This window comes from Lotus japonicus, chromosome 4, assembly GCF_012489685.1.
Source record: "Lotus japonicus ecotype B-129 chromosome 4, LjGifu_v1.2".
Classification (NCBI taxonomy): domain Eukaryota; kingdom Viridiplantae; phylum Streptophyta; class Magnoliopsida; order Fabales; family Fabaceae; genus Lotus; species Lotus japonicus.
The window spans coordinates 81967365-81992098 of record NC_080044.1 but is presented as its reverse complement, the minus strand read 5'-3'; the positions used below and the strand labels follow the sequence as shown (position 1 = coordinate 81992098).

The window sequence follows — 24734 nt, the reverse complement described above, 5'->3', positions numbered from 1 at the left end:
TTGTCTGGTGAGGGAATTTGCTAGTTTAACAAGTGTTCTTCTTTTTACCTGTTTGTAAAAATTATTGTTTTTGTACACCAAAATTCATTATTAATTTTTGATTTTATGCCTTTTTTATCTAAGTTTTTTTTCTTTCAAGAAAACATCCATTCATTCAATAGACCACGTTAAGGCAGGTAGATTTGATTCTTTGCATTTGATAAACCAATGCAAAAAGATTCTCCTTTCACATAAATAAATTCTCAAAGAAATCATCATCACCACCTTAGAAGAGTTACACTCAACCTAGATTGATTGATGGATTTGGTCCGGTTATGTAACAAGAGTAAGAAGACTTGATATTATCATAAAAGAAACTAAAACCCTGACACAGTTATAAACCTCTGGAAAATCTACACATTGAGGAGAAACTTTGGAAGAACAATGCATATCCAACAGTGATAAACTTTCATGCTTGTATCCCCTGTATTAGATGTTTATCAGTTTATGACATCTTGATATTGCATTAAAAGTCTATCTGTCCAACTTTATGGTTTTATATACACCACATTTAAGTTAGATGTTTTTGTTACGATTCAAGTTAAAAAGAAATTCTTGGTGCTTTGTAATTTTGTTATAAGTTCTATAATACATATTAGCCCCTATGTCAAAACATAAAAAGTCTATCTGTGGACTTTATGGTTTTATATACACCACATTTAAGTTGGATGTTTTTGTTACGATTCAAGTTAAAAGATATTAATTGGTGCTTTGTAATATTGTTATTCCCTAACAAATAGCTAAACATAGAAGAATTTACAATACCATTTGCTATATTTCAGCAATAAATGCCTCGAAACCTAACACTATATATATTGAAGCTATATGAAAGTTTCATTTGACAAAAACCTGTACTGAGGAAACCAGACACCCATAATTCCACACGAGGCTTTAACAAGCCGTGTATTGGAAGAAGTGTCTGGTTTTCTATCATTATTAAATTTTTTATCAATCTAGAAAATAATGGCACGTTTGCTCAAGGTTGTTTTGATTCTCAGTCTCTTGTTCCTTGCCGTGGATGTGGATGCAAGACACAAGAAGCACAAGAAGAAGCACATACACCATCGCAGGAGGAAGCATCATCCATTTCCAGACCTACCCTTTGATCCACCTCCTATATACGGAGAAGAACCTGGGGATGGTGATAAAGAAATTGTTCCTCCTGAACTAGGGGAGGAAATCAAGAAGGAAGATTTCATAATTAATAATATTGGACATTGGGAGCTGATTTCTGAAAACGCTGGTGTTTCAGCAATGCATGTCAATTTGTTACCAACAAATAAGATCATAGTCTTTGATGCTAAAGTTTACCGTACCTCCAGAATCAAATTACCAGAAGGGACACCATGCGTTCCATACAAAGATTTCGCTACTAAAGAAGACAGGGTTGATTGTTTTGCTCATGCTGTTGAATATGATATTGAGACAAATCAAGTTAGGCCACTCTTGGTATGTACCAATTTTTTATCGTTCTATTAAATGGTTCTAAAATTAAAATTGATTATGTGGAGAAACTTATTCGTGTTTGAATTGATCTGCTGATAAAAGAGAACTTGATCGAAACATGTTGTAAATAATGTTCATTTTGGTGCAGATAAAAGGAGGAGATCCTTGGTGTTCATCTGGAGGGCTTGCACCTGATGGTACCCTCGTGGGTGCTGGTGGTTTTGCTGATGGTGGAAGAACTCTCAGATACATAGGTGGTGGTGCTTGCCAAGAATGTGAATGGAGGGAATATGACAACGTGTTGGCAGCCGATAGATGGTATGTACTTATGATTTTAAAGGACTATTTTTATCAATGTCTGTCTCATGAACTCTTGCCTTATGAACATATTGAGATCTATTTTATCTTTTTGTGTTGTGTTAACAATGCTATATTGCCCGTATAAATATATATATGAATGGTGATTAATTATTCTCAAATGCTCACATATGAATAGGTATGCAACTCAACAAATTCTTCCAAATGGAGACTTCATTTTGATAGGAGGGCGCAGAGCTTTTAGCTACGAGTTCATTCCAAGACAAGAAGGGGAAAAGAACACTAAACCCTTCTTCTTCCCCTACCTGTATGAGACTTCCGACTTCGATGAGAACAATTTGTACCCATTTGTCCACCTTTCCATCGACGGAAACCTCTTCATCTTCTCCAACAACCGCTCTATCCTCCTCAACCCCACCTCCCACAAAGTGGTTCGCACCTTCCCCGTTCTCCCTGGCGGCTCTCGCAACTACCCTGCCTCTGGCATGTCCGCCCTCCTCCCAATAGACCTCAATGCCGCTGATAACAAGGCGGAGGTCATCGTTTGTGGTGGAAATGTCCCCACCGCCTTCGAGTTGTCTGAGTTAAGAAAGATCTTCCACCCTGCACTTCAAGATTGCAACAGGCTAACCATCACTGACCCTTACCCTGAATGGGACTCCGAGTTAATGCCTTCAAGAAGAACCATGGGAGACTCTCTTGTCCTCCCCAACGGAGAAATCTTGCTCATTAATGGTGCACAAGTGGGCACAGCAGCATGGTGGGATGCTGACAAACCCAACTACACCCCAGTGTTGTATAGCCCAGAGAAACCTAAAGGGTTGAGGTTCAGGGAGCTAAAGCCTACCCAGATAGCAAGAATGTATCACTCAACTTCACTAGTGCTTCCTGATGGCAGGGTTTGGGTTGGTGGTAGCAACACCCATGAAACCTATAAGGATAATGACAAGTTCCCAACTGAGACCAGAGTTGAGGCATTTTCTCCTCCTTATCTGGATGTGGATTTTGACATCTACAGGCCTATGATTAATGAGGATGAATCAACCAAGGAGTTGAGGTATGGGCAATTCTTTGAGACTGTATTCGCTGTGCAAGATGGAGCTGAGTTGACCATGAATGACATTAAGGTGACCATGTATTTCCCACCTTTCACCACTCACGGCTTCTCCATGGGTCAGAGGCTTTTGGTTCTCAAGCTTGACAAACTCATGGTGGACTCACCAGGGCTTTACCGGGTTAGGATAGCGGCACCACCAAACTCTGTGATTGCTCCTCCTGGCTACTACTTGCTCTTTGTGAACCACCGTGGCGTGCCTGGCAAGGGAATGTGGGTGCACATCCAATACAATAGAGCCATAGAATAAGTGAACAACATTGTTTCTGCGTGATTATTATTTCATTGTATTTTTTTAATTAGTTTTTTTTGCTGCATTTTTTAATGAACATTTCATTTAATTATTCATTTAACTTATACCTCAAGTAAAGGAGAAAAATAAAATTCCTGACTCTTGTACGAATATTTAACGACAATGTTATCTGAATCCCGATGGAGCAAATGATTTGGATTTAACATTTAAAAAAAAATGATTTTCATGATTGTAACTGAATACAATTTAGTTTGATTCTCAAACGTTCAAATCATAGATGTGCCTGAAGTAGCTATGACAAATTCAAAAAAGAAAAATCAAAAGAACACAGAATAGGACCACATTTTAAACATCTGTACCAATGAGGAGCCAACTTATTCATGAACCCTGGAATAAATTCTATAGGCTCTCAGTTTCAAAAACATTAATTTCTGAACGACAAATCCCATGAACAAGTCAATAATCGATAATACTACTACTCAATCCAAGTAAATAGATCATAATAACACAAAACTCAACTTTATAATGTCATATCATATGGCTCTTTGGAACTTATATAAAGACCTCACCCATTGTGATAAATCATCCAAGTTTTCAACTTCAGAGAACGGTAAACACAGGCGAAAGTTGTTCATAAGAGTAAACATGGCAAAATTTGAAAACATGTTGGTAGCTTTGTTAATCTGTGCACTCATACCGAACATCACCCATGTGGATGCCAACTTTTCCAAGAGCATGTACCTCACTTGGGGTGCTCAACATGCATCAATCCTTGGTGAAGACCTTCATCTTGTGTTGGATCGAACATCAGGTGAAACATTTATGTTTACCGTGCATCCATTAATGTATCAATACATTCATTTTAATTAAGCACGAGATAAATTTTGCATAGTAAAAGGTTGTTGCCTTTTTCAATATGTTGAATTTGAACAATAGTGTACAAGAATGATATTTTTTTTTGGTACAAGAATGATATTATGGCTTGGGATTTGACTCCTCTAAAGTTAAGAGTCAGGGTAACATAAGTCATCACGGCCATTGATTAAGATTGTGATCATAGTGCACAACTGCACATGTATAAGAAGCTATGGTTCTTTTTAAATCTCAACCATTGATTCTTAATTAGTGGTTGTCATGACTTATTTTATGATCCAAAGTGAGTCCTTCTATTTATAGGAGCTAAATCCTATGCCTGATACCATAGAATCATATTAATGTTTGTATAGCAATTTAAGATTTGTAATCAAACTAAACATGATGAGAACTGCAGTAAAATTACTAAATTAAAATAAAATGCATTCATCTCCTATTAGCTTAAGTAGAAAAATGTGTTTTTGCCTTTGGATTTCAGGATCAGCAGCTCAATCGAAGAGATCCTTCTTATTTGGGAGTACTGAAATGCTGATCAAGCTGATACCTGGTAATTCCGCAGGAACAGTTACAGCCTTCTATGTAAGTTCACTGAACCTAAAAGGATTCTAAAACACCATCATCATACATTTTTTATTCATCAATACTTAGATGTACTTCAGAAAAACCAAATCTATCAGATTTCTATCAGTAAATGAACTAATGAAGTGCTAATGATTCTTACTTAAAACCCATACAGTTATCCTCAACAGGAAGCCAGCATGATGAGATAGATTTTGAGTTCTTAGGCAACACTACAGGACAACCATACATAGTAAATACCAACATATACACCCGAGGAAAAGGAAGCCGAGAGCAACGATTCTTCCTCTGGTTTGACCCAACTGCTGATTTCCACAATTACACCATTCACTGGAATCCCACAGAAATTGTGTAAGTTGATAAATTCTTCCACCAGAGCAGAGTTATTCATTTCCTCAGTTCCATGACAAAGAATCATGCATGCCTATCTAATTCTATGCCTATCTCACAGGTGGTTTGTTGATAGTCTGCCAATCCGGGTTTTCCGGAACTACGAAAATGAAGGCATTGCCTATCCAAACAAGCAAGGAATGAGGGTTCATACCAGCCTATGGAATGCAGACAACTGGGCCACCAGAGGCGGGCATGTCAAGACCAACTGGAAAGGTGCGCCATTCAAGGCCAGTTTTTATCATTTCAGAGCAAGGGCTTGCAAGTGGAATGGGGCAGTGAGCATCAATCAATGTGCCTCCAATATACCAGCAAATTGGTGGAACTCTCCGGTGCACAAGCAGCTGAATCATGCCCAGATGAGGCTGTTGAATTGGGTCAGAAAGAATTTCATGATCTATGACTACTGCACAGACGCCAAGCGATTCAACGGACATATCCCTCCGGAATGTTTCAAAACACAATTCTAATCTCCTCTTCACAAACATATGCTGAAACTCTCCAGAATCACTACTGGTTACAAGCTACAACCTACAAGTCTTAACTTCAATAAACAAGTCTTATCGTCCGAGTAAACGCGAATTGGATTCTTTGCAAATCGCGAAACCAAAGATTCTCAGCTCAGATTCACTTATTTAATTCTCTTGTTCATGTTCTCTATTTGTCACTGTCTTTGTGATTTCATTCTTGTACACCATGTAGCTGAATAATGCTGATTTGTATGGCAAGTTATCTCATATATGGAAGAATAAATTTTCATGAACACAGTAATTTGCAAACATGAATGAACCCTAAGCACACATAAGAGTAAAATGAAAATGAAAGAAATAGAGAATGCTAAGAGAAGCAAAATAGTAAACTAGGAGTTGATACAGAGGGAAATGCCGAGGATGATGAAAGCGGTACCAAAGAAAGCGCGAGGGAGGTGAGTTTGTTCACCGAGGAGGGTACCGAAGATGGCGGTGGCGGCGAAGGTGGTGGCGTTGGTGACGGGGACGGCGAGGGAGAGAGGGGCGTCGGAGAGGATGGTGAAGAAGGTGGCGGAGGCGGAGAGATTGATGAGGAAGGGGATGGAGTATTGCCAGATGGAGAGGAGCTTGAGCCAGTTGCGGAGGGAGAAGAGGGTTTTGTGGAAGAAGGTGGTTGAGGAGGGTGGTGGCTTGGCTGCGGCGGAGGATTTGAGAGCTTGGTCCCAGAGAAGCGCACCCCGGCGCATGATAGCGTTTGTGGCGCCCCATACTAGACCCACTGCGATCATCTTCTCCATTTCTCCTAATACTGCCATCTCTGCTCACTCTCTGTTTCAGCCTCGCCAAGCTGTTAGAAGTCCCACATTGGCTAGAGATAAGGCCAATCAAGTGTTTATAAGGGTTGTGCAAACCTCAACTCTTGAGCTAGCTTTTGTGGTTGAGTATAGGCATCCCAATTTCTAATATGGTATCAGAGCCTATTCTAGATCCATTTGTTGTGTGGAGACCTCCCATATTTGGGACATTGGCTAGAGATAAGGCCAAACCTCAACTCTTGAGCTAGCTTTTGTGGTTGAGTATAGGCATCCAAATTTCTAAGAACAGAACTTCTACCTCGATTGAGATCTTGCTGATGGGCTGCATTACTTGGGCTGATCTAAACTGGGCCTTTGATGAAGACAAAATTACATTTTTTTTTATTTGAAGAGAAATGAATTTAGAATTTGACAAAAATATAATTCTGATTTAACAAAACTAACCAATAATGAGTTCTTGTTAACTCATTGGTTGTTTGATGAAATATAATGTGGGGTAGTTTCATAGACCCAATTAGATGATATCTCCACCAATCAATTGCATTTGTTTCATTTCTTTTCGACAAAGAATGTGTTGTAACAAGTAGCATTTCTGTTTCCTAATAGCGTGAGTCATTATAATTTTTTAAAACTCATTATAATATTTGGTGCTTATCCACAACCCATCTAGACAGTTTCTAATCAACTCACATTTTTTAATAAAAAACCGAAGTAGGTGATGTAAGCAGTACCCTACAAAAGTTGACCCAACAGTGTGCGACCCCTGCATGTACATAGATCACTATGTTGTCTATGCGTACATCTCTTAAAACACTAAATTATTTTTCTCTATTATTCACTTTATATTGCATCAGAATTTACCTATTTTCCTATTATTTTTTCCTCTTTACTTCCTTTCTCACTTTGGGCAAAACCAATTTATTTTTTTCCCATATGTAATATTTAATATTTGACCAAAAAATGTAATAATTGAAAGAGAAAATTTAACCAAAAAAAAAAAATTCCAAGACATCTAGTATTAACTATGTGAGATTTTAAACCCCAATAATTTTTGGGCATACATAGTCTCTCAGCTTTTAAAGTATTGAAAATTAATCTCTTTATTATTAGGATTCTACTTAAAACTCTCAAATTCATTTTTTTAAGATAAATTTTAACAAACTAATTCATAAAATCATTGCAGAGGTAATAAAAATAATAATTTTTTAAAAAATAAAAAAGATCAATTTCCCATATATTTAAATCTAATTTCATATTCTACCAAATCATTCCAAGTTTAACAAGTTTTCACATCATCTTTAAACTCTTATTATTAAATCATATACTAAATTTATCATAAACCCTAAAAAAATTAAAATAATATTTGGGAGATGAAGTAATTTGAGTTTAGAGCAACCAAAATCATACATGATCATTAGCAAAAAAACAAAATCATACATGATCTAGATTAAGACGGACAATATCTTGCATATTTGATAAATAACTGAATTTCGTGAATATTTAGTCCAAATTTGAGCAGTGCGTATGGTAAAATATTTGTTGGAAAATACTTATTCACTTAATATGATATCTGAGTATCGAGGAGATTAATCTCATGAGTAACGCACGTGGAATGCCTTTGCAAATTTAAAAACTAAAGGGACAAAGTAAAATATTATGATTTTATTTAAAAATAATAATGTTGTTCAAGAAAATATAAAATACTGCAGTAGTCCATGGCCCATGCGAGTAAATGGATGCCTGTACTTAACCTACAGACTACAGAGTCAGTCGCCGTGAGCATACAAACAACAACTCATTAAAAGACACAAATACCCCCACCTCCATGAAGCATTTCGTGTATGTATATAACCTTCGCTCTCTCTCTCTCTCTATCTATCTCTCTCCTCTTTCTCTCTCTACTGTGTGGCTCTGGTTTCTCTTCTCTCATGATTCAGTGCTGAAAAGCACACCAAAAAACCGAGAACCATCAATAATTCACTTCTTCCCTCTCTCGCACTCTGGTTTGGTTCATAAACCTCACTGTCACTGGCTTCTGGAACCTTCCACCACATGGAGCGTATCGTTGGCGGCAAATACAAGCTCGGCCGCAAGATCGGAAGCGGATCCTTCGGTGAAATCTACCTCGGTGAGTATTCAATTGATTCCACAACAACTGTTGATTCTTCGTTTATCTGTTCTGATCGCGCTTTTTTCCCTTGCAGCTACGCATATTGATACGTTTGAGATCGTTGCAGTCAAGATAGTGAGTCTCTCTGTTCTTACTTTTCATATTCGCTATCTGATTCTGTGCCCTAATTTATGAACACTATTGCTGATTGCGATTTTTTCGTGTATGATTATATTGCATGAGTCAGTTCTGATTGGTGCTCACTGGCAATTAGGTTTTTAATTCACATAAAATTGAGTTGTTTACGTGTTTATGATACATTGGTACTTACTAGTTACTACTCTCTATTCGGTGTTGTTGCAGGAGAACAGTAAAACTAAGCATCCACAACTGCTTTATGAGGCAAAACTCTACAATATTCTTCAAGGAGGAAGTATGTATTTTGCAATTTGCAGTGTTAAGCTTCTTCTTTTTTCGCGTGTGTTATTGTTCTAAAATTTTGAATTTGGTCACACTTATTAATTTGTTGATTGGTATGCAGGTGGCATTCCGGGCACGAGATGGTCTGGGGTAGACGGGGAGGATAACGTGCTTGTTCTTGATTTGCTGGGACCGAGTCTCGAGGATCTTTTCGTGTATTGTGGAAGGAAGTTTTCGTTGAAGACAGTGTTAATGTTAGCTGATCAAATGGTATGCTGCTGCTACATTTTGAAAAATTTGGGGGCACAACAACTGACCCTTCATGCTCACTTTTATCTGTTATAGTCTTGCATTTTACTTCTGAAAACCTGTTAATTTTATCTGTTATAGTTCTACACTTGATATTAATTCTTCTTTTCAAATTTGGGGCAGATCACTAGAATAGAATATGCACATTCTAAAGGGTTTTTACACAGGGATATTAAACCCGATAACTTCCTCATGGGACTTGGACGGAAGGCCAACCAGGTAACCTTCTTGTACTTGCCCTTCCTTCCACTATGTATGTATTTGTTAAGGTTCCATGTATGTGTAATTATGCTGTTCTTTTCAGGTTTACATAATTGATTTTGGGCTGGCAAAACGATATCGGGACTCCTCAACCAATCGCCACATCCCTTACAGGTAGTTCTATGATTTCATTTTCTTTATTTTGAAGATTCTTTTTCCGTGTAATAATACTCTAACAATTGCAACACAGGGAGAACAAGAACTTAACAGGGACTGCACGTTATGCTAGTTGCAATACTCATCTTGGGATTGGTAAGTCTGAAGTTAGATGTTATTAACCCTTCACCCTGAATGGATGTTAACTCTTGCTGGCTTGCTATATTATTTGCAGAGCAAAGTAGACGGGATGATTTGGAATCACTAGGATATGTACTTTTGTACTTCCTCAGAGGAAGGTGTGCCATTCTGCTCTACTTGGTTTTTTCCTAATGTATTTTGTCAGTCTAATATCTGTTGAGATGATTGAACGAAATGTCCTAACTTTTATATAACTTATTATTGTGTTCAGTCTTCCTTGGCAAGGTCTGAAGGCTGCAACAAAGAAGCAGAAGTATGATAAAATATGTCAGAAGAAACTATCAACTCCTATTGAGGTAGGTGTTTAGGCATTTATTTGCGATGTGAAGGCCTCCTTCCCCTAAAGTCCCAAACAAAACAAAACAAAAAAGATTTACTCTTTTGTTTGTTATTTTCCAAAGGTACTATGCAAATCTCATCCTGTTGAGTTTGCTTCATACTTCCATTACTGCCACTCTTTGACATTTGATCAGCGACCTGATTATGGATTCTTGAAGCGCCTATTTCGGGACCTATTTGCTCGAGAAGGTTATTGTTCTTTTCATTATTTGAATAACATATAATCAAAGGAGTTGCGTCTTTCTGTTGGTGTGCTTTTGAATACATTTAAATACTGGGAATTTGATTAACATAATATCTTACTAAGATCAAAGTAAAGGGAACTTTTTTCCTTAAAATAAAAAATTAATAATATACTCTGTTAGATTATTTAGAAGATGCAACACTTGTACAAAAGTGTTATTTTGATATTTCATTTCTATGCCAAGTATAACCTTTCCTCCCTCTATTTTGCCTTTCTTGATGTATCAGGTTATGACTTTGATTATGTTTTTGATTGGACCATTTTGAAGTATCAGCAATCACAAAAGAATGCAGTGCAGCCCTCCTTATCTGTAAGTATATTTTTTTCTTTTGCCATGTGCATGTGTGCATGTGTGTTTTTAGGGGAGGGGGGCGCTACTCATGGTTTTGAATCTTGAATCTTTCCATGCTTCTGACAATATTGAATTTTGTCTAGTTGCAGCCAGTTCCTGTAGCAAGTAACAGTCGTGGTATTCCAATGGATGCTGACAACCACCAAGGTTGGTGCACCTTAAATAAGCTGTCATTTATAGGGGTTTCCTATCAAGAAATAAACTTGTGTTGAATGCAAAACAAATTCATAGTAAGAGTGACATTTACATGGATAACCAGCAATGTTGGCTGAATTCTTTATGTTTGTAAAATTTTAATTAGATTTGGTCAGTCTAGGAAGACAGATAAAGTAGCCTTTAGTTTTCTACTTAAACAAATTTTAATTTGATATTATCTAATTCGTAGGTCTTAATGCATATTCAGGGCACGTCAAAGAGCGCATTAGATCAGGCAATGCTGCTACTTCTGGTGTTAAAATTCAGTTGAAATCTCCAGTTGGTAGAAATTTGAGTTCTGAAAATCCTCTTGACAAGAATGTAAGTCATCTTTCTTAGTAATTTAATTTTTTCTGCTGTTGCTTTGTTGCAATACTGAAGTCACATCTCTCTTATTGTACAGTATTATGTCTAAAATTGACTAGATCAGTATTTAGCAAGCATTATTTTATTATTTTTTTTGTGTAGATTTTTGGAGAATCAAATATGCCATCTACTTCATATTCTGCTGGTGCTTCAAATCGGACCTCCTTGAAACCTGCCTTTTCTGCTGAAGCTTCCAACCCTGGACAAGGGCAAGGCAGTAAAATTGCCCCTTCAAGTAGTTGGATGTCATCTCTGCAGCGCATTTCTTCTGCCAAATAAATGCCAAATATGGTAATTTTCTGATTTATACTCCTGTATGTAAACCCTTATTTTCATACTTGATATTGTCATGATTTTTCATTAGTCCCTACACTAAAGAAGCACAGATAAAGGTCCTTGACCTGTATTTCTGTCATTCACATTAGTCCTCAACCTATTTTTTATTGAATGGGCTAATGTGACCGACAAAAAGGTTGAGGACTTCCCTTCATACTTCTTTAGTGAAGGGGTTGATGTAAATAATCATGCTATTTTCAAGGATGAAAATGGAGGTTTACTCGACTTCTTGCTGTGGTTAATTTTATGTGACCCTTGTATTTTGTTGTATTTTCAGCTGAATCCTATGAAGAAAATTCTTGGTATACATATGTGAAGCTGCAAATGCATGGTGGTTTGCATGCATCTTTTCCCCAAGTGTTGGTCTAGAATATTCTAGTGATGTATTCATGGACACTGCAAATGTGCTTGAAAGTTGATGACAAATTGCATAGATCCTATTTGAGGCCATTCAAAGTTGCTTCTTTGCGGAGGTGACTGCAGCGAAATCTGCGGTATTAAAATACAGACTATCCAGGCTTGGCTCTTGTGCTGTACATAGATGTCAAATGTAGCACACTGCAATCTTGTGTATTTATGTTTTTGTGTAACATTAATATGTGTGAAGTAGCCCCTTCCCCTGATAAGTTACTTGATTATAATTATCCTCGTGCCATATGACAGGTGGCAACACAGTTTGGTTTAAAACCTTAAATTGATTGACAATATCTTGAATTGCAAATGTATTTTAAGTTTCCAATTTTTATATATACATGATCCCAGTTTTGACAGTCTCCTTCTCTGATTTATTTTTACCTTGTTATGTTTGTTGTTTAGATAAGAAATAGCACTTAAAGCTTCCATTACTCACATATCATGTTAGGAAGCATCCATGAATGAAATTTCCCCAAATGGGAGAGATATAAACTAGAAGAATTTCATATTTATCAATTGTTTTTCATTTTGATTCTTTTCTTATGATCTCATCATATGCCTTTTGTGATGGTAAGTATAAATTACAGTATAGAGAGGTAAGCATAATGGCTGTAAAGTTACTGAAATAGTGGTATCATGATGATGTGCTGGTCTGTTATTTGGGGTGAATTATCAAGATCTGCTCATGATTTGGTAGTTTTCATGATAGTTTAAATATTGAAGAGTTTTCATGATAGTTTAAATGTTGAAGTTTTTATTTAAAAAAGGAAAAAATTTACAATGTCTTGCTCATATCAATTTGTAATTTTATATAATTAATCGTAGTTGGAATGAACAGAGATTTCATGCTTCAGTTTGTTTTTATTTTACCAATCTATTTTATGTTTTTTATACATACAAGTGTGATGCTCATGCAAGCACTTAATTGTTTCAGTGTAATTCAAGATTTGGATTAATTGATTTATATTGAATATTTTGCTGTGTTATGGTAACACAATGCAAATGGATTGTGCAATTATTAGTTCATACTTGCTGATTTTGCAGGACATGCTTTGCCGATTGTTGTTGTCGGAAGGATGCTAGTCTGCTACTTCTAACAGCTCAGCATCAACCCATTGGGTGAGAATGCATGAAGGAAATGTTGAGTTGATGTTGCTCCATTTTAATGTTGGTTATAAGAGCATGTAAAGTGTCATCTACGTTGAAGCTTTGGAGAGCTCTTTGTGCCGACGCTTATGTAGGTTGTCTCACACCTACTAAACACAACTTCAATCACAAATTCACAGCACTGTATATGTGACCCAGGTTATTTCGTGATCCTCAAATATCTTGTAACTAAGAAGTTTAAGTTTGGCACATTGACTTTTGATTGTGTAAGAAGAGAATTTCAGCTTAGATTTCCATATTGTCTTAGGCTCCTTGGGCTTGGAAACTAAGTTTGAATCAAGAGTTATTTTCTTAAGAAGAAAAGATGTGTTTAGTTTCTATGATTTTATTCATCATTTCTAAGGACCTAATTTTTATGACATGATCTATTATCATTGTGTTTGGGGCTAGTCTGTATGTATGGGTGTAGCAAAGAAAGCTATACAACAAGCATTTGAAGGCAGCTGATTTTAATATTATAAGAAAGATTTGGTTTTAATTGTCTCACATTTATCTTTCCATGTTTGGGTTGGTGATACTTTTTGTTAAATTAGTTAGCATAATTACTTAAATTTTTACTGTCCTAGTTTTAATCTAGTAACTTATTTTATGGTTGACTAATTTATTTGCATTCATGTTTAAGGTAGGCAAGCAAGACTCCTTTACAAACTCTTATTGTGAAAATCATTATTCCAAAAGGCTCCTTTTCCGATTGATTTAGAAAATTCATATTGTGAAAACAATGAACAATCTAGATCATGAAAAATAAAGTACATATATATTACTACTAAAAATATGATCCTAAATCATGATTTTTTTCTACAGGTTTCTCTTGATTTGAAAATATTAAATGAAATTTTCATTTAGTTTTATAAAATGGTTATGTATAAGCAATTAAACAATTGAGATATAATTTTTGGTAAACGAAATATGTTTGAACCATTACAATCATCATGACTTATATAAGCACTTAAAAGATTAGAAGATAATTAATATTCATAATAGATTTATGAAAATGTTGAATGCAAAAATTAAGTGGTATTAAGAGTGAAAGTGCTCTGACAATTCAAACATGTAGTGCAAGTGCATGTGATGAGCTTAGTGTTTCAAATAAATATTCAAAATGTTGCTGTTTTTTACGTATCCATGTAAATATGCTGATGCACCAAACGCACAAGTGAATGGAAATTGTGTTTGAAACGCAGGAAAGAAACATCAAAGATATGCACTTCTAGAATTTGATAAATGGATGGTTTTGGTCACACTCGTAGTATCATGCACGCGGAAGTAAATATTATTCCAACTAATAGAAGTGTAAAATATGAAATACGTGTGAATGCATCTTGAAACAAACATATGTTTTCATTTAATTTTTGAAATGGGAACAAACATATGGTTAATTATCTGCTAATATGGTTTTTGCCGTGTACGCAGAGTTGAGATGAGTCCCGATTATATGATATGTAAAATCAATTCATCCCGCCGAGGATGTGTTCTATGCACTGTGTCATTGGTCTTAAAAATATTTGGGACCAACAAGTCTTGACACAAATAAACAAAGTGTTCTTACTTCTTAGATAGTTGAACTTCTTAAGATTTAGTTGATAATTCAATCATTAAATGGTGTGTGAAAATAAATTTGTTGAAAGAAGTCTACCAACTTCATGTGATCTCTAGAGTCTCGAGATGATTAATCACATTAGTATCAGTAGTGGAATGTCTGTGGCTGTTTATAGAAAAAAAAAAAAAAAGGATAAAATTTGTTGTTGCTTAAATGATACTTTTTTTTAAACGTTAAAGGATACTTGAAAGCACCCAAATTTGTTCACCCAAAAATAAATACAGTAATAATATACAAAATAACTTGATCAATATGAAGTATTCGCTAATATCTTAGTGCATCACGTAGGCAAAAATGCAAAATGATATTTTTAAAAAAATATAAGAATTAAAAAATGATATAATGGTAAAATAAATATATGGTAATTTTAGGATTGACCAAAAATTGAAAACTGAATTCACTAAATTTTTTAAAATAAATTAATCAAAGAAATTTCATATTAATGATGAGATAAAAATAAAAAATAAAAAATGTTTATAAATTAGAGTAAGTTTCTAGGAAAGTGGGATACAAGTTGTGCATGAGATATTGGGAAGAAAGGAATGAACATAAAAGTTCAAACTGATTATCTTATATAGAAAGAAAGGTAGCAAGGAACATAGAGTTAAAATGCGCAAGTCACACATCAGCAACAACAAATTATTTTTTGATGGAAGCAACAAGAAATTATTAATAACTAAAATTCTTTACCCCATGTAAGAACTTAAGCAGTAATGTAATGTGGTACTAGCTAGTTCATTGATATTTATATTATACTCTTTAAGTGCTTGAGGACTCTCACTACTTCAGTCAGCACAATCACTGGCTCTGTAGTGTCAACTCCAACCATTGCAGCTAGAAGCTCAATCTTCTTCTTAAAATTTGGGTTTCCATCATTCAGCAACTCATCATCCAAACTCACTTCTTCTTCTTCATCAGATGCAGCATCGCCAACACTTACCTCATTTGATGAGTCTGACTCTGAATTCTCAGGACAATCGATGTAGGACTTGTATTGCCCTTGTTGTTGATCATAGGTCTCTACAAGTTGGTTTGTGTTTTCTCTGGATTCCATTGTTTGAAAGATCAAACAGAGAGAGGTGTTGATATAATACGATGAATAAGAAGTGGACTCTTCGCCATGATGAATTGAGGGGCGTTATGTCAAATGAAGAAAACGTAAAAAGTAATAAGGAATTATGACTATAATTATTTCAATTGGACCCTGGATTAAGAATTTGAGTAACGCCTCACCCTTTTTTTGGGGTGTTACTAATACAAATGGCCCCCATTTTGACATTGATGTTTTACTATATTTGACTTGTGCTTTTGCACGCTAATTTATACTCAATTCACAAAATCATTTTTTACCAAACTATTTCCATCACCGCCAGATTAATTTTCCGAGCTTTAAAGATCATATTAAGTGGATAGGACTCTCATAATAAATAATTATTCATATACATCTCGTCGAGCGATCAAATCATCGATTAAATGTTTAAGAACTTCAACTAACTATCAACTATGTTACACCTTGTTGGTAATGATTTTAAGATATTCACATAGTGCACACATCCAACTGACACTCAAAGTGAAAAATAAAGAGAAGGAAAAAACTAATGAATGTGATATATGATAAATTTGATACGAGCAAGATAGAAAAAATTGAAATGTCTATTGAATGTATATGCATGCACGTTTATATACAATACTTTGTTTATTTGGTTTAAAGAGGTAGGAATCACAATTAGGTTTGAGTGTGAACACCTCCTTCAAATGCCTTTGAAAGGAAAGTAAAAACATCAAGAGAAATAATTATTATCTCATTTTCCTTCTCCCCACCAACCAACCAATCAAGAATGGTCCAAAATGCACACACTCACTGGACAGAGACGGACACAATTGAGTGCATTGTATACAATCTTTATGGACATTATTAGTTGCGAAAGTAGCAATATTCGCTTCTAAAACATCCATAAAAGCTATAGAGAATAACTTTCACTAGGCTTTCAAGGCCTACTTGAAACCGTAATGAGCACCATAAAGCGGAAGGAACCAATGAGATTTTCATTTACTTATCATTACTTGAGAGTTGAGACAAAAAGCAAAGCATTTGCACAAAGTCAAGTAGGGCTTCAATTTCGACCAAAAAATGTAGGGCTTCAATGAAAATTAAATTTGTCTTTTCGATAATAATAAAGAGTAAAATTAAATAAAAATAAAGCATTATTTAATTTTTAAATATTCTATGATAAAATGTACGCAAAAATTATATTCATCCCATAGCCTTTGATTAAAAAAGTATAAGAATGCATATAATCAAATAAAATCATTTCATAATGATTTAAATAAAAACATTTAGTATCATTTCCATAAAATGTAGCGTCATTTCCGATCTAAAAAAATATCCTACAAAATCATACTACATGGACCACGGGGTTTGGGAACATTCAATTGGCATATGAGTTTGTAGTAGTTTTTAACCGCCACAAAATCTTAAAATTAAAACAATGTAAGATGAGATTGTGGTTTGGTTCATCATTTAATGTAAATCAAACCAACTACAAAGGTTTGGATCATGCCATTGATCCGAACCGATGAGCACCCCTAGCTCAAAGCTGAACGTTTGTTAATTATTTTCCTCAATATTCAAATTATATGTGATGTTGCCTAGAGGTGGATTATGGTTAAGTGTTACTGGAATCAGCAAACTCCTCTCCCCTCACCCCCTCTCTAAATATTTTAGCGTGTTGGACCTGAAAAGCTTTATACATGATATGAATCACATGATATGAATCATGATCTTTTTAATTAAGTAAAAATTTCAAAAGCCTACTTAATACATAATCAATTTCAGGAAGAAATTTTTATTAATAGCTTATCACAGTTTCAAATTTGATATAAAAAAAAGAAAAATATATCCAAACATCCTATTTATGTGTTATAGGCTTCATGAACAGCCCTATCTGTTTTATCCCTAAAGACAAATATAGATTAAGTGTTGCCCAAGTATTGTTTTTAATTACAATTTACAATTAATCCAACAGTTGCACCAAGTTGTTACAACTGTTTTATTTCTTCCCCTTGAAGAAACTTATTCTGGGTTTCTTTGAAATCATTCCTGCATACTTTGATTGTCTCAAAGTTTATATAAATTTTTCTCTCCCATTACTGTACTTGCTATCAACAATTATCATCACACAGCACAGTTACTATAATAATATTTCAAAAGAAGGGGGAAAACACTCAAGTTATTGATGAGGAGTTCTGGACTGAGCAATCACAATATTGTGCAGCAGCAGCAGCAACAATATGGAATAACAGAACCCATCTCATTGAGTGAACCAACTGAATATGATGTGATCAAGACCCTTGAACTTGAGAAGGTTCTGTTTGTGCTGCTATAATTTGAATTCTTCTTGGTTTTTGAGCTTTTTACAAGTTTTATTTTTGTGCTGAAATTGGATTCTGGATTTTCAGTACTTGCAAGATGCCGGTTTGTATGAGAATCAGCAGGAGGCAATTAGTAGGGAGGAAGTGATTGGAAGGCTAGTCCAGGTTGAGTTTATTTTGTTGATAGCATTGAATACTCTCAGTCTGTTTGGTTCTGCACTAGGAATTCTTATAATTCCTTATTGGTGAAGAACAAAGTGTAGCTTATGGAGTTACCATGCTTTGCATAGTATGCGCCCGGACAATCGAAACACATTGTGATTGCCATACTGAGAAATTGAGGGATAGGAAAGAATATGGCTTCTTGGGAAATATTCTAGTGCATGTATCTTTTGTGGAATTGAATATTTTATTGTTGCATTTCATCTTATACCATCTATGATATGCAGTGGAGCTCCTTATGAATTCATTTGTTTTGGATGTGATGTTGTAAAATGAATTAGATTGTGAAGGTTTGGGTCAAAACCATTAGCCATGCTAAGGAACTTGACAAACAAGTGGTACAAGAAGCAAATGCCAAGGTTTTTACCTTTGGCTCCTATGGGCTTGGGGTATGATTAAGAAGCTGTTTTATCTTCCAAACCCTTCTCACTATCTCTGCATCTTGCATTATGCTTTGACTATTACCATTTTAATTCAAATTTTGCAGGTGCATGGTCCTGGAGCAGATATAGACGCTATATGTGTGGGACCTATATATGCATCCACAGATGTATTATAATTCTTCCCATTCTTTTTATTTGAATTGGCCTTAGAAGGATTTCTTTGGCCAGCTACCTAAAGTGTTATCTGAGATGCCAGAAGTAACAGAGTTGCACCCTGTACCTAATGCTTCTGTTCCGCTGATGAAGTTCAAGGTCAATGGTGTTTCTATAGATCTCATTTATGCAAGATTATCCTTGTTGGTTATTCCGGAAGTAAGTGATTTATGTGAGATTAATAGGTTCAAGTTGTTCCATACTTCCATTTGTCACTCTTTTAATTTAATTTGAAGGGTGATAATACCTATTGCATACCACTTAATGGTATGTTTTTTCTGTTGTTGGACAGGACTTGGATATTTCACAGGACTCAGTATTACAAAATGCAGACGAACAAACTGTTCGTAGTCTTAATAGTTGTCGAATGACCGATAAAATCTTGCATTTGGTTCCAAATATTCAGGTAGTGTATATAAATTTTAAAGACAAGAGAAGTTATCTTCAGCTTTCTGTGACTTTCTTCATTGATTGCGTTTCTGTTTATGAAATGCAGAATTTTCAAATGGCATTGAGATGCATTAGGCTATGGGCGAAGCGTCGTGGAGTTTATTCAAATGTATGTCAAAGCTCCTACTCTAGATGATATCTTTGGTGTTCTTTTCTGTTTGACCTGAATTTATTCACTGTTATTTGTTATGTTCTGATTTTCCTAATGCTTCTTCATATGTTGTGCCCAGGCTACTGGTTTTCTTGGTGGTATAAACTATGCATTGCTTATAGCTCGAATATGTCAGCTATTTCCCAATGCACTGCCGAATATGTTAGTGTCTCAGTTTTTCAGGGTATATACTCAGTGGCGTTGGCCAAATCCTGTAATGATTTGTCCTATTGAAGAAGGATCTCTTGGACTTCAAGTTTGGGATCCTAGAAAATATCCTAGGGATAGATCCCATCGGATGCCGATAATTACTCCTGTTTATCCTTGCTGGAATTCTAGTTACAATGTGTCTTCAAGTACATTGCGTATTATGAAGGATGAGTTTCAGAGAGGGAGTGAAATATGTGAGGTATGATTCTTTATTTTGTGCATGTTTGAGCTACGATTCCAGAAATATACTAGCATGTTTGTTGTGTTTTCTGTAAAGGTTGGCCAATACTTAATTAATAATGATTTAATTTATAATTATACTTGTTATTAAGATTGCTTAATGTGATGTTTCTGATATTTTTAGGCTATGGAGGCTAGCAAGGCTGATTGGGATACTCTTTTTGAGTCTTATCCCTTTTCTGAAGCTTATAAGAATTATTTGCAGATAGTTATTTCTGCAGAAAATGTGGATGATCTTAGAGAATGGAATGGTTTGGTTAAGTCTCGTCTGCGCATGTTGACATTGAAGGTTTGTGTTGTTAGGGTATGTTTAGATACACAGTGAAAAACTATCATGAATCACCATGATTTTTAATCAAAGGAAGTTGTGACTCACCGTGATTTTTCATCGTGTATCCAAACATGCACATATTGTTTGTTGTTTCCTTATTTTCTTTCTCACCTCTGCTTCTATTTATGATCTTTAGATATAAATAACCTAACTTCATTGTCTGTTAAACATCTAGATTGAGAAGCACACTTCTGTCATGCTTCAATGTCATCAACATCCTGGTGACTTTTCTGACAAATCAAGACCTTTACACTGCTATTACTTCATGGGTCTGCAACGGAAGCAGGGTCCTTTCAATGAAGGTGAACAATTTGATATAAGATTAGCTATTGAAAAATTTAAGCACACTATCAACATGTACACTCTACGGAAACCTGGAATGGATATCAAGGTCTCCCATGTAAAACGTTGTAAGATACCTAACTTTGTCTATCCTGGAGGTGTTCAACCTTCCACCAGCCTAAACTAACTTGGGAGAGAAAGCAAATTCAGAGTTAATTATTTCTGGCAAAGTGGCAATGGGCAAGCAGAAAAGTATCAATAAGATAAAGTGGTTGTATTAGGAGCAAATGATGATAGGAAGGGAAAGCGAGCACAACATATAGCACGGATGACTTGAGAAATTCGGAGTGATACATCTAGAGAATCTGATGAGCTTGAAGATGATCTTGAGTGTAGAAATCAAGTCAAGGCAACTTGGACTCTTCAAACTCAACGTCTGCAGCAGCAGTAGAACCAGTTGTTTCTAAAACAAAAACCACTTGTTCAACTAATCTATATACTCTAGTAGGGCCTTGGAGGAGCTTGTGGGTAACCTCTTAATATATCAATTTGGAACATTTTCAGTCATTCTGCAGCAATAATAGATCATACTACCAGCTTTTACTAATTGAGTGTGATTGTCTGAAATATGTGTCAAAATTGCTCAAAACTTGGTCAGATCCGTGTATATTTGCTTCTTGATGTTGGTAGTTATTTTAGTATGTATTAGATAGAACTTAGATGATATCCTTATCTCAAATGATGTGGTTAAAAAACGGTGAGAAATTATCAATATGTTGGTATGAATTTGCATTTCTTATTTTTTCTTCTTAATCTGAACTTAAAAAGACATTCATTACTTCCTTTTCTTTGATTTTACTGATAATGAGAGAATCAAATTGACATACTAGTGGCAAAATACACAAAAGACATACAAGTTTGTATTTCCATTCTCTACATTCAAGCCCCTATCAACAAAAAATTTGCTTCACTGCCATCATTCACAATGGACAAAAACATACACATATGAACATTAGCTTCATCGCAAGTAACCATTACCGACTTCAAAAAATGTAACAGACGCTTCTCTATGGGGAAGAATGACTCCATATTAAATAACTTTGACTCTGCAGCTGACTTACTACATGTATCATTTCTGAAAAACCAAAATTGGCCTATTGAAACCAGCCTTGGTACCAGTCAACCCTGAAGTGATATCTTCTACTGTTCTAAATCCAATCTACAATGAGTTAAATATTGCCTGTTAGAATCTGAATAAGAGTGTAATAAATAGGCAAAGAAGAAGAAATGCTTGTTTATTGCTAGTTGAGCAAACTTGAAATACGGAAAGCAACATTCCAAACAAATACTTGATACAAACCTTATCTAGCAGTATTTCCTGAAACTGTTCTGGACGAAACATAATATTGCCGAAGTTGGCAATGGTGGTCTGCATAATGAAAAAAAAAATTGATGATTTGATAACCCCATTTCTTATATTTAGCAAGTGATATCTGGCTAGGGGTAAGGAAACTTAAAAGCATAACCAAAAATTCATACATTTGCATTTTGATAATGCACTAATGCATTAGTTGTTCCCCGAACATAAAATAGAACTATGGAAGAAGAAAAAACAGAAGGACGTCTATCCATTTAAGCTAAGATTTGCTTTATTCACAAGCAAAACCCTAAACAGCATAGATTAAGATTTCAGGAAATGATTCCACGCCATGCAGAAAATTTACAAAATGAATAGTTCCAAGAAATCTCTACAGTAAATTTAATAAGTTAGCTAGGTTTCCCCTTCTCAGAACTCTTTGAAATATAAGATTGATAGTCACAAAAGGCAAGCTAATTGTTACCTCAGAGACATCACGATTGCTTACATATGAATTCCATGGCTGAGGTTCCAACACAAAAATGCCACCCTGCTCAGAAGATAAAAGGTTTTACATATACAACATAATAGATTTAGAGAAACGTAGGGATGTTCGTGCGTGGTTTACCAGAGAACATGTGCACTACTAATCAGTCAAGTTAAGAAATGAATCGTAGCTGGAACAGATAGAAGAACAGAAAAAAGGCATTGGAATAGAGTGGAGACATGGGGCCTTGAGAAAGAGTGAAGAAGAAAGCATCCATGATTACCGAGATAAATAGAATAGAAGGCGATAGTTGTGGGCTGTTTAGAATAGAACATATGCAGCCATGAATTTTAGTCTAATTCTTAATTCACCATATAAACCACTTCCTCTAGCTAGATAGGTCCCATATATCATGCCTTTTTCTTTGTCCAACAACACTTTTTATATAAGCAATTAAAACTTCAAAGAGTAGATGGAAGGAGATGATACTTACAGGTTTGAGCAGCTTCCAAGTCTCTGAAAATAATGTAATTAAACCGTCATCCCCCCAATTTAGATGTATCCATTTTGAGACACTCAAACTGCATGTCAAAAGGTAATTTATTTTCTCACAGATGCATTGGATATTAATTTAAATAATCAAATTCAAATAATATGAATTCCATAGCAGAGAGGACATGTCAAGCAAATAAATGAAAATGAAGCAAAGGCTTGGCAAATATGAAGGCAAGTGCACTCAAGCTGGAGAGGGCAAATTTATATAATTCTGGGCACTAAAACATACAAAACTATAACATGAAGGTAATCCATTCAGATAGTAACTATCATGTAGAAGTCAACCCAAAAAAAGGCTGGAAAGGACCTCAAAAAGAAATTTCAAAGACACAATTTTAAACAGGACTGTTAGCATCCTAAAAGACACAGGGACTGGCAAATTTCTACCTTCCTCCCTTACAAAGTTTTATTTAGTTAAAACAAACCAACAACAAGTTACCAAAGAATTGTATCATAGTGCTTTCCGGGTGGGTGCCAACTCTGAACAAAATTCTCTCGTTTAAATGAAACTATATCCATCAGATCAATTTGCTCCGAAGAAGATGGTTCTTTTGAAGTCTCATCTGTATCGGCATTAGACACCACCGCAACATTGTTCTCTGAATGGTCCTTGTCCTCAAGTTTGGAGGCTTTCGCAGGGGCAGATTTGGATCTAGCTGTTTTTCTCAGATTCCAATATGCATCCTGAACTCGATCAGAGTCAATGTCAATTCCAAGAATGGTCCGGCAGTGAAACTTGTGAGCAATCTGGATGGTGATTAACCCATTGTTGCAGCCAATATCAAGACAGTCTTTGCCTTGAAACCACTCTTTCCTCAACACTTTCAAGCGAGGATCTTCATCCATGCCTTGAGCAAGCTGAAACATAATCAAATTGATAAAACATCAATCACACAGCAAAACACTAGCTCATTGGGAAGAAGATTGAATACATACTCGATAGCCGTAGTAAGTCTTGTAGTTGCCGTAAGGGAAAACTAGTTTGCGCTTTTTGTTGTTGTTGTTGTGCTTCTGGGTTTCGTCATCATCACCACCCTTTCCCATTGATTGAAGACTCTGAACTCAAACCCTCAAGGGTCAATCGCCGGGGCAAAACGGACGTTGTGCTGGTGCCGCCACCACCTCCTCGCAGTCTATAGTTACTACTCACTTGCCCGCTGGTGTCGCCGGTTCGGCTCGTATGCAAGAAGGAGATGAAGAGTGGGAGGTGGGTTTCACCTTGCAAGACTGCTCCTCTTCTTTTATTTTTCACGTTTGCTGCGTTATTAATATTTTCTTAGGTAAAGTGCCTGAAGGTGGTAATATTAGGGTTTAATATGTTCTGGGCTGCCCATCAAGCCCATCATCACTCAATTATATTAAAATGAAACTAGTTTGTTATTATGTATATAAAAAAATGTTTAGGTGAATTTAGTAACACTTTAAAGTGGTAAAATATAGTTATTTAATTAGGTACGGTTTAACCGCGGTTGAACTTTTAAACCTTAAACCAATACCTCGACCGGTTCTGCAAACATTGGTTTACTTATTTCTTGTTTTATTTACTTTCATAATATTATCTTCTAAGAAATATTGCCTTTACAAAATAAGGATTTTAAATTTCTAATTTACCTATTTTACAAATTTAATGATGAATATAAACTTATTTTAGGGCATGTTTGGTACACTTTATAGTATAAGGCCTAATAGTATAAGGTCTGATTGTATGAGGCCTGATATGATAAGGTCTGATAAAATTTTAATACTATACAGCGTTTGATCATACACTGTATAA

At 35.5% G+C, this 24734-nt stretch overlaps 5 protein-coding genes and 1 pseudogene across 9 annotated transcripts; 4 read left to right on the top strand and 2 right to left on the bottom strand.

Moving 5' to 3' along the window:
* Window positions 1-126: 126 nt before the first annotated feature.
* LOC130710710 (aldehyde oxidase GLOX1) lies at window positions 127-3415 on the top strand. The gene is made up of 3 exons (XM_057560061.1): window positions 127-1488; window positions 1634-1803; window positions 1982-3415. Exons 1-3 carry the CDS (start codon window positions 1003-1005, stop codon window positions 3165-3167), a joined length of 1842 nt encoding a protein of 613 aa, XP_057416044.1. The 5' UTR covers window positions 127-1002; the 3' UTR covers window positions 3168-3415.
* Window positions 3416-3780: 365 nt separating this feature from the next.
* LOC130714554 (probable xyloglucan endotransglucosylase/hydrolase protein 26) lies at window positions 3781-5482 on the top strand. The gene is made up of 4 exons (XM_057564461.1): window positions 3781-3981; window positions 4522-4622; window positions 4780-4973; window positions 5074-5482. The coding sequence occupies exons 1-4, from the start codon at window positions 3816-3818 to the stop codon at window positions 5480-5482; spliced, it is 870 nt and encodes a 289-aa protein (XP_057420444.1). The 5' UTR covers window positions 3781-3815.
* Window positions 4446-6472, bottom strand: LOC130714553 (uncharacterized). Its single transcript, XM_057564460.1, has one exon. It carries the CDS (start codon window positions 6295-6297, stop codon window positions 5872-5874), a length of 426 nt encoding a protein of 141 aa, XP_057420443.1. The 5' UTR covers window positions 6298-6472; the 3' UTR covers window positions 4446-5871.
* Window positions 6473-8160: 1688 nt separating this feature from the next.
* Window positions 8161-13585, top strand: LOC130710953 (casein kinase 1-like protein 3). Of its 5 annotated transcripts, XR_009010515.1 has the most exons (16): window positions 8161-8425; window positions 8502-8542; window positions 8771-8840; window positions 8949-9097; window positions 9260-9355; window positions 9441-9511; window positions 9588-9649; window positions 9729-9792; window positions 9906-9990; window positions 10096-10222; window positions 10505-10587; window positions 10713-10776; window positions 11015-11145; window positions 11293-11481; window positions 11804-12020; window positions 12985-13585. XR_009010515.1 is itself a non-coding variant. In XM_057560353.1 (15 exons), the coding sequence occupies exons 1-14, from the start codon at window positions 8350-8352 to the stop codon at window positions 11467-11469; spliced, it is 1272 nt and encodes a 423-aa protein (XP_057416336.1). In that variant the 5' UTR covers window positions 8161-8349; the 3' UTR covers window positions 11470-11481; window positions 11804-12296. The 5 variants fall into 5 exon arrangements, 4 of the variants coding, with proteins under 4 accessions (XP_057416336.1, XP_057416334.1, XP_057416335.1 ...); XM_057560353.1 differs by lacking the exon at window positions 12985-13585 and having other exon boundaries at window positions 10719-10776; window positions 11033-11145; window positions 11804-12296; XM_057560351.1 differs by lacking the exon at window positions 12985-13585 and having other exon boundaries at window positions 10719-10776; window positions 11804-12296.
* A 4167-nt stretch (window positions 13586-17752) lies between these two features.
* LOC130711922 (nuclear poly(A) polymerase 1-like) lies at window positions 17753-21343 on the top strand (annotated as a pseudogene).
* Window positions 21344-21459: 116 nt separating this feature from the next.
* On the bottom strand, window positions 21460-24242 carry LOC130711921 (probable RNA methyltransferase At5g51130). The gene is made up of 6 exons (XM_057561706.1): window positions 23897-24242; window positions 23400-23818; window positions 22899-22986; window positions 22403-22468; window positions 21922-21990; window positions 21460-21780 (listed from the first exon to the last, which is right to left on the bottom strand). Exons 1-6 carry the CDS (start codon window positions 24002-24004, stop codon window positions 21691-21693), a joined length of 840 nt encoding a protein of 279 aa, XP_057417689.1. The 5' UTR covers window positions 24005-24242; the 3' UTR covers window positions 21460-21690.
* Window positions 24243-24734: the final 492 nt, after the last annotated feature.

Coding starts and splice junctions, on each gene's coding strand:
- LOC130710710 (XM_057560061.1), top strand. CDS start 1,003: ATGGCACGTTTGCTCAAGGTTGTTTTGATTCTCAGTCTCTTGTTCCTT. Junction 1,489..1,633: donor ATCAAGTTAGGCCACTCTTG/GTATGTACCAAT, acceptor ATTTTGGTGCAG/ATAAAAGGAGGAGATCCTTG. Junction 1,804..1,981: donor GTGTTGGCAGCCGATAGATG/GTATGTACTTAT, acceptor ACATATGAATAG/GTATGCAACTCAACAAATTC.
- LOC130714554 (XM_057564461.1), top strand. CDS start 3,816: ATGGCAAAATTTGAAAACATGTTGGTAGCTTTGTTAATCTGTGCACTC. Junction 3,982..4,521: donor TGTGTTGGATCGAACATCAG/GTGAAACATTTA, acceptor TTTGGATTTCAG/GATCAGCAGCTCAATCGAAG. Junction 4,974..5,073: donor TGGAATCCCACAGAAATTGT/GTAAGTTGATAA, acceptor CCTATCTCACAG/GTGGTTTGTTGATAGTCTGC.
- LOC130714553 (XM_057564460.1), bottom strand. CDS start 6,297: ATGGCAGTATTAGGAGAAATGGAGAAGATGATCGCAGTGGGTCTAGTA.
- LOC130710953 (XM_057560350.1), top strand. CDS start 8,350: ATGGAGCGTATCGTTGGCGGCAAATACAAGCTCGGCCGCAAGATCGGA. Junction 10,588..10,712: donor CAGTGCAGCCCTCCTTATCT/GTAAGTATATTT, acceptor AATTTTGTCTAG/TTGCAGCCAGTTCCTGTAGC. Junction 10,777..11,014: donor GGATGCTGACAACCACCAAG/GTTGGTGCACCT, acceptor TCTAATTCGTAG/GTCTTAATGCATATTCAGGG.
- LOC130711921 (XM_057561706.1), bottom strand. CDS start 24,004: ATGGGAAAGGGTGGTGATGATGACGAAACCCAGAAGCACAACAACAAC. Junction 23,819..23,896: donor AGACTTACTACGGCTATCGA/GTATGTATTCAA, acceptor ATTATGTTTCAG/CTTGCTCAAGGCATGGATGA. Junction 21,991..22,402: donor GCAATCGTGATGTCTCTGAG/GTAACAATTAGC, acceptor TTCATTATGCAG/ACCACCATTGCCAACTTCGG.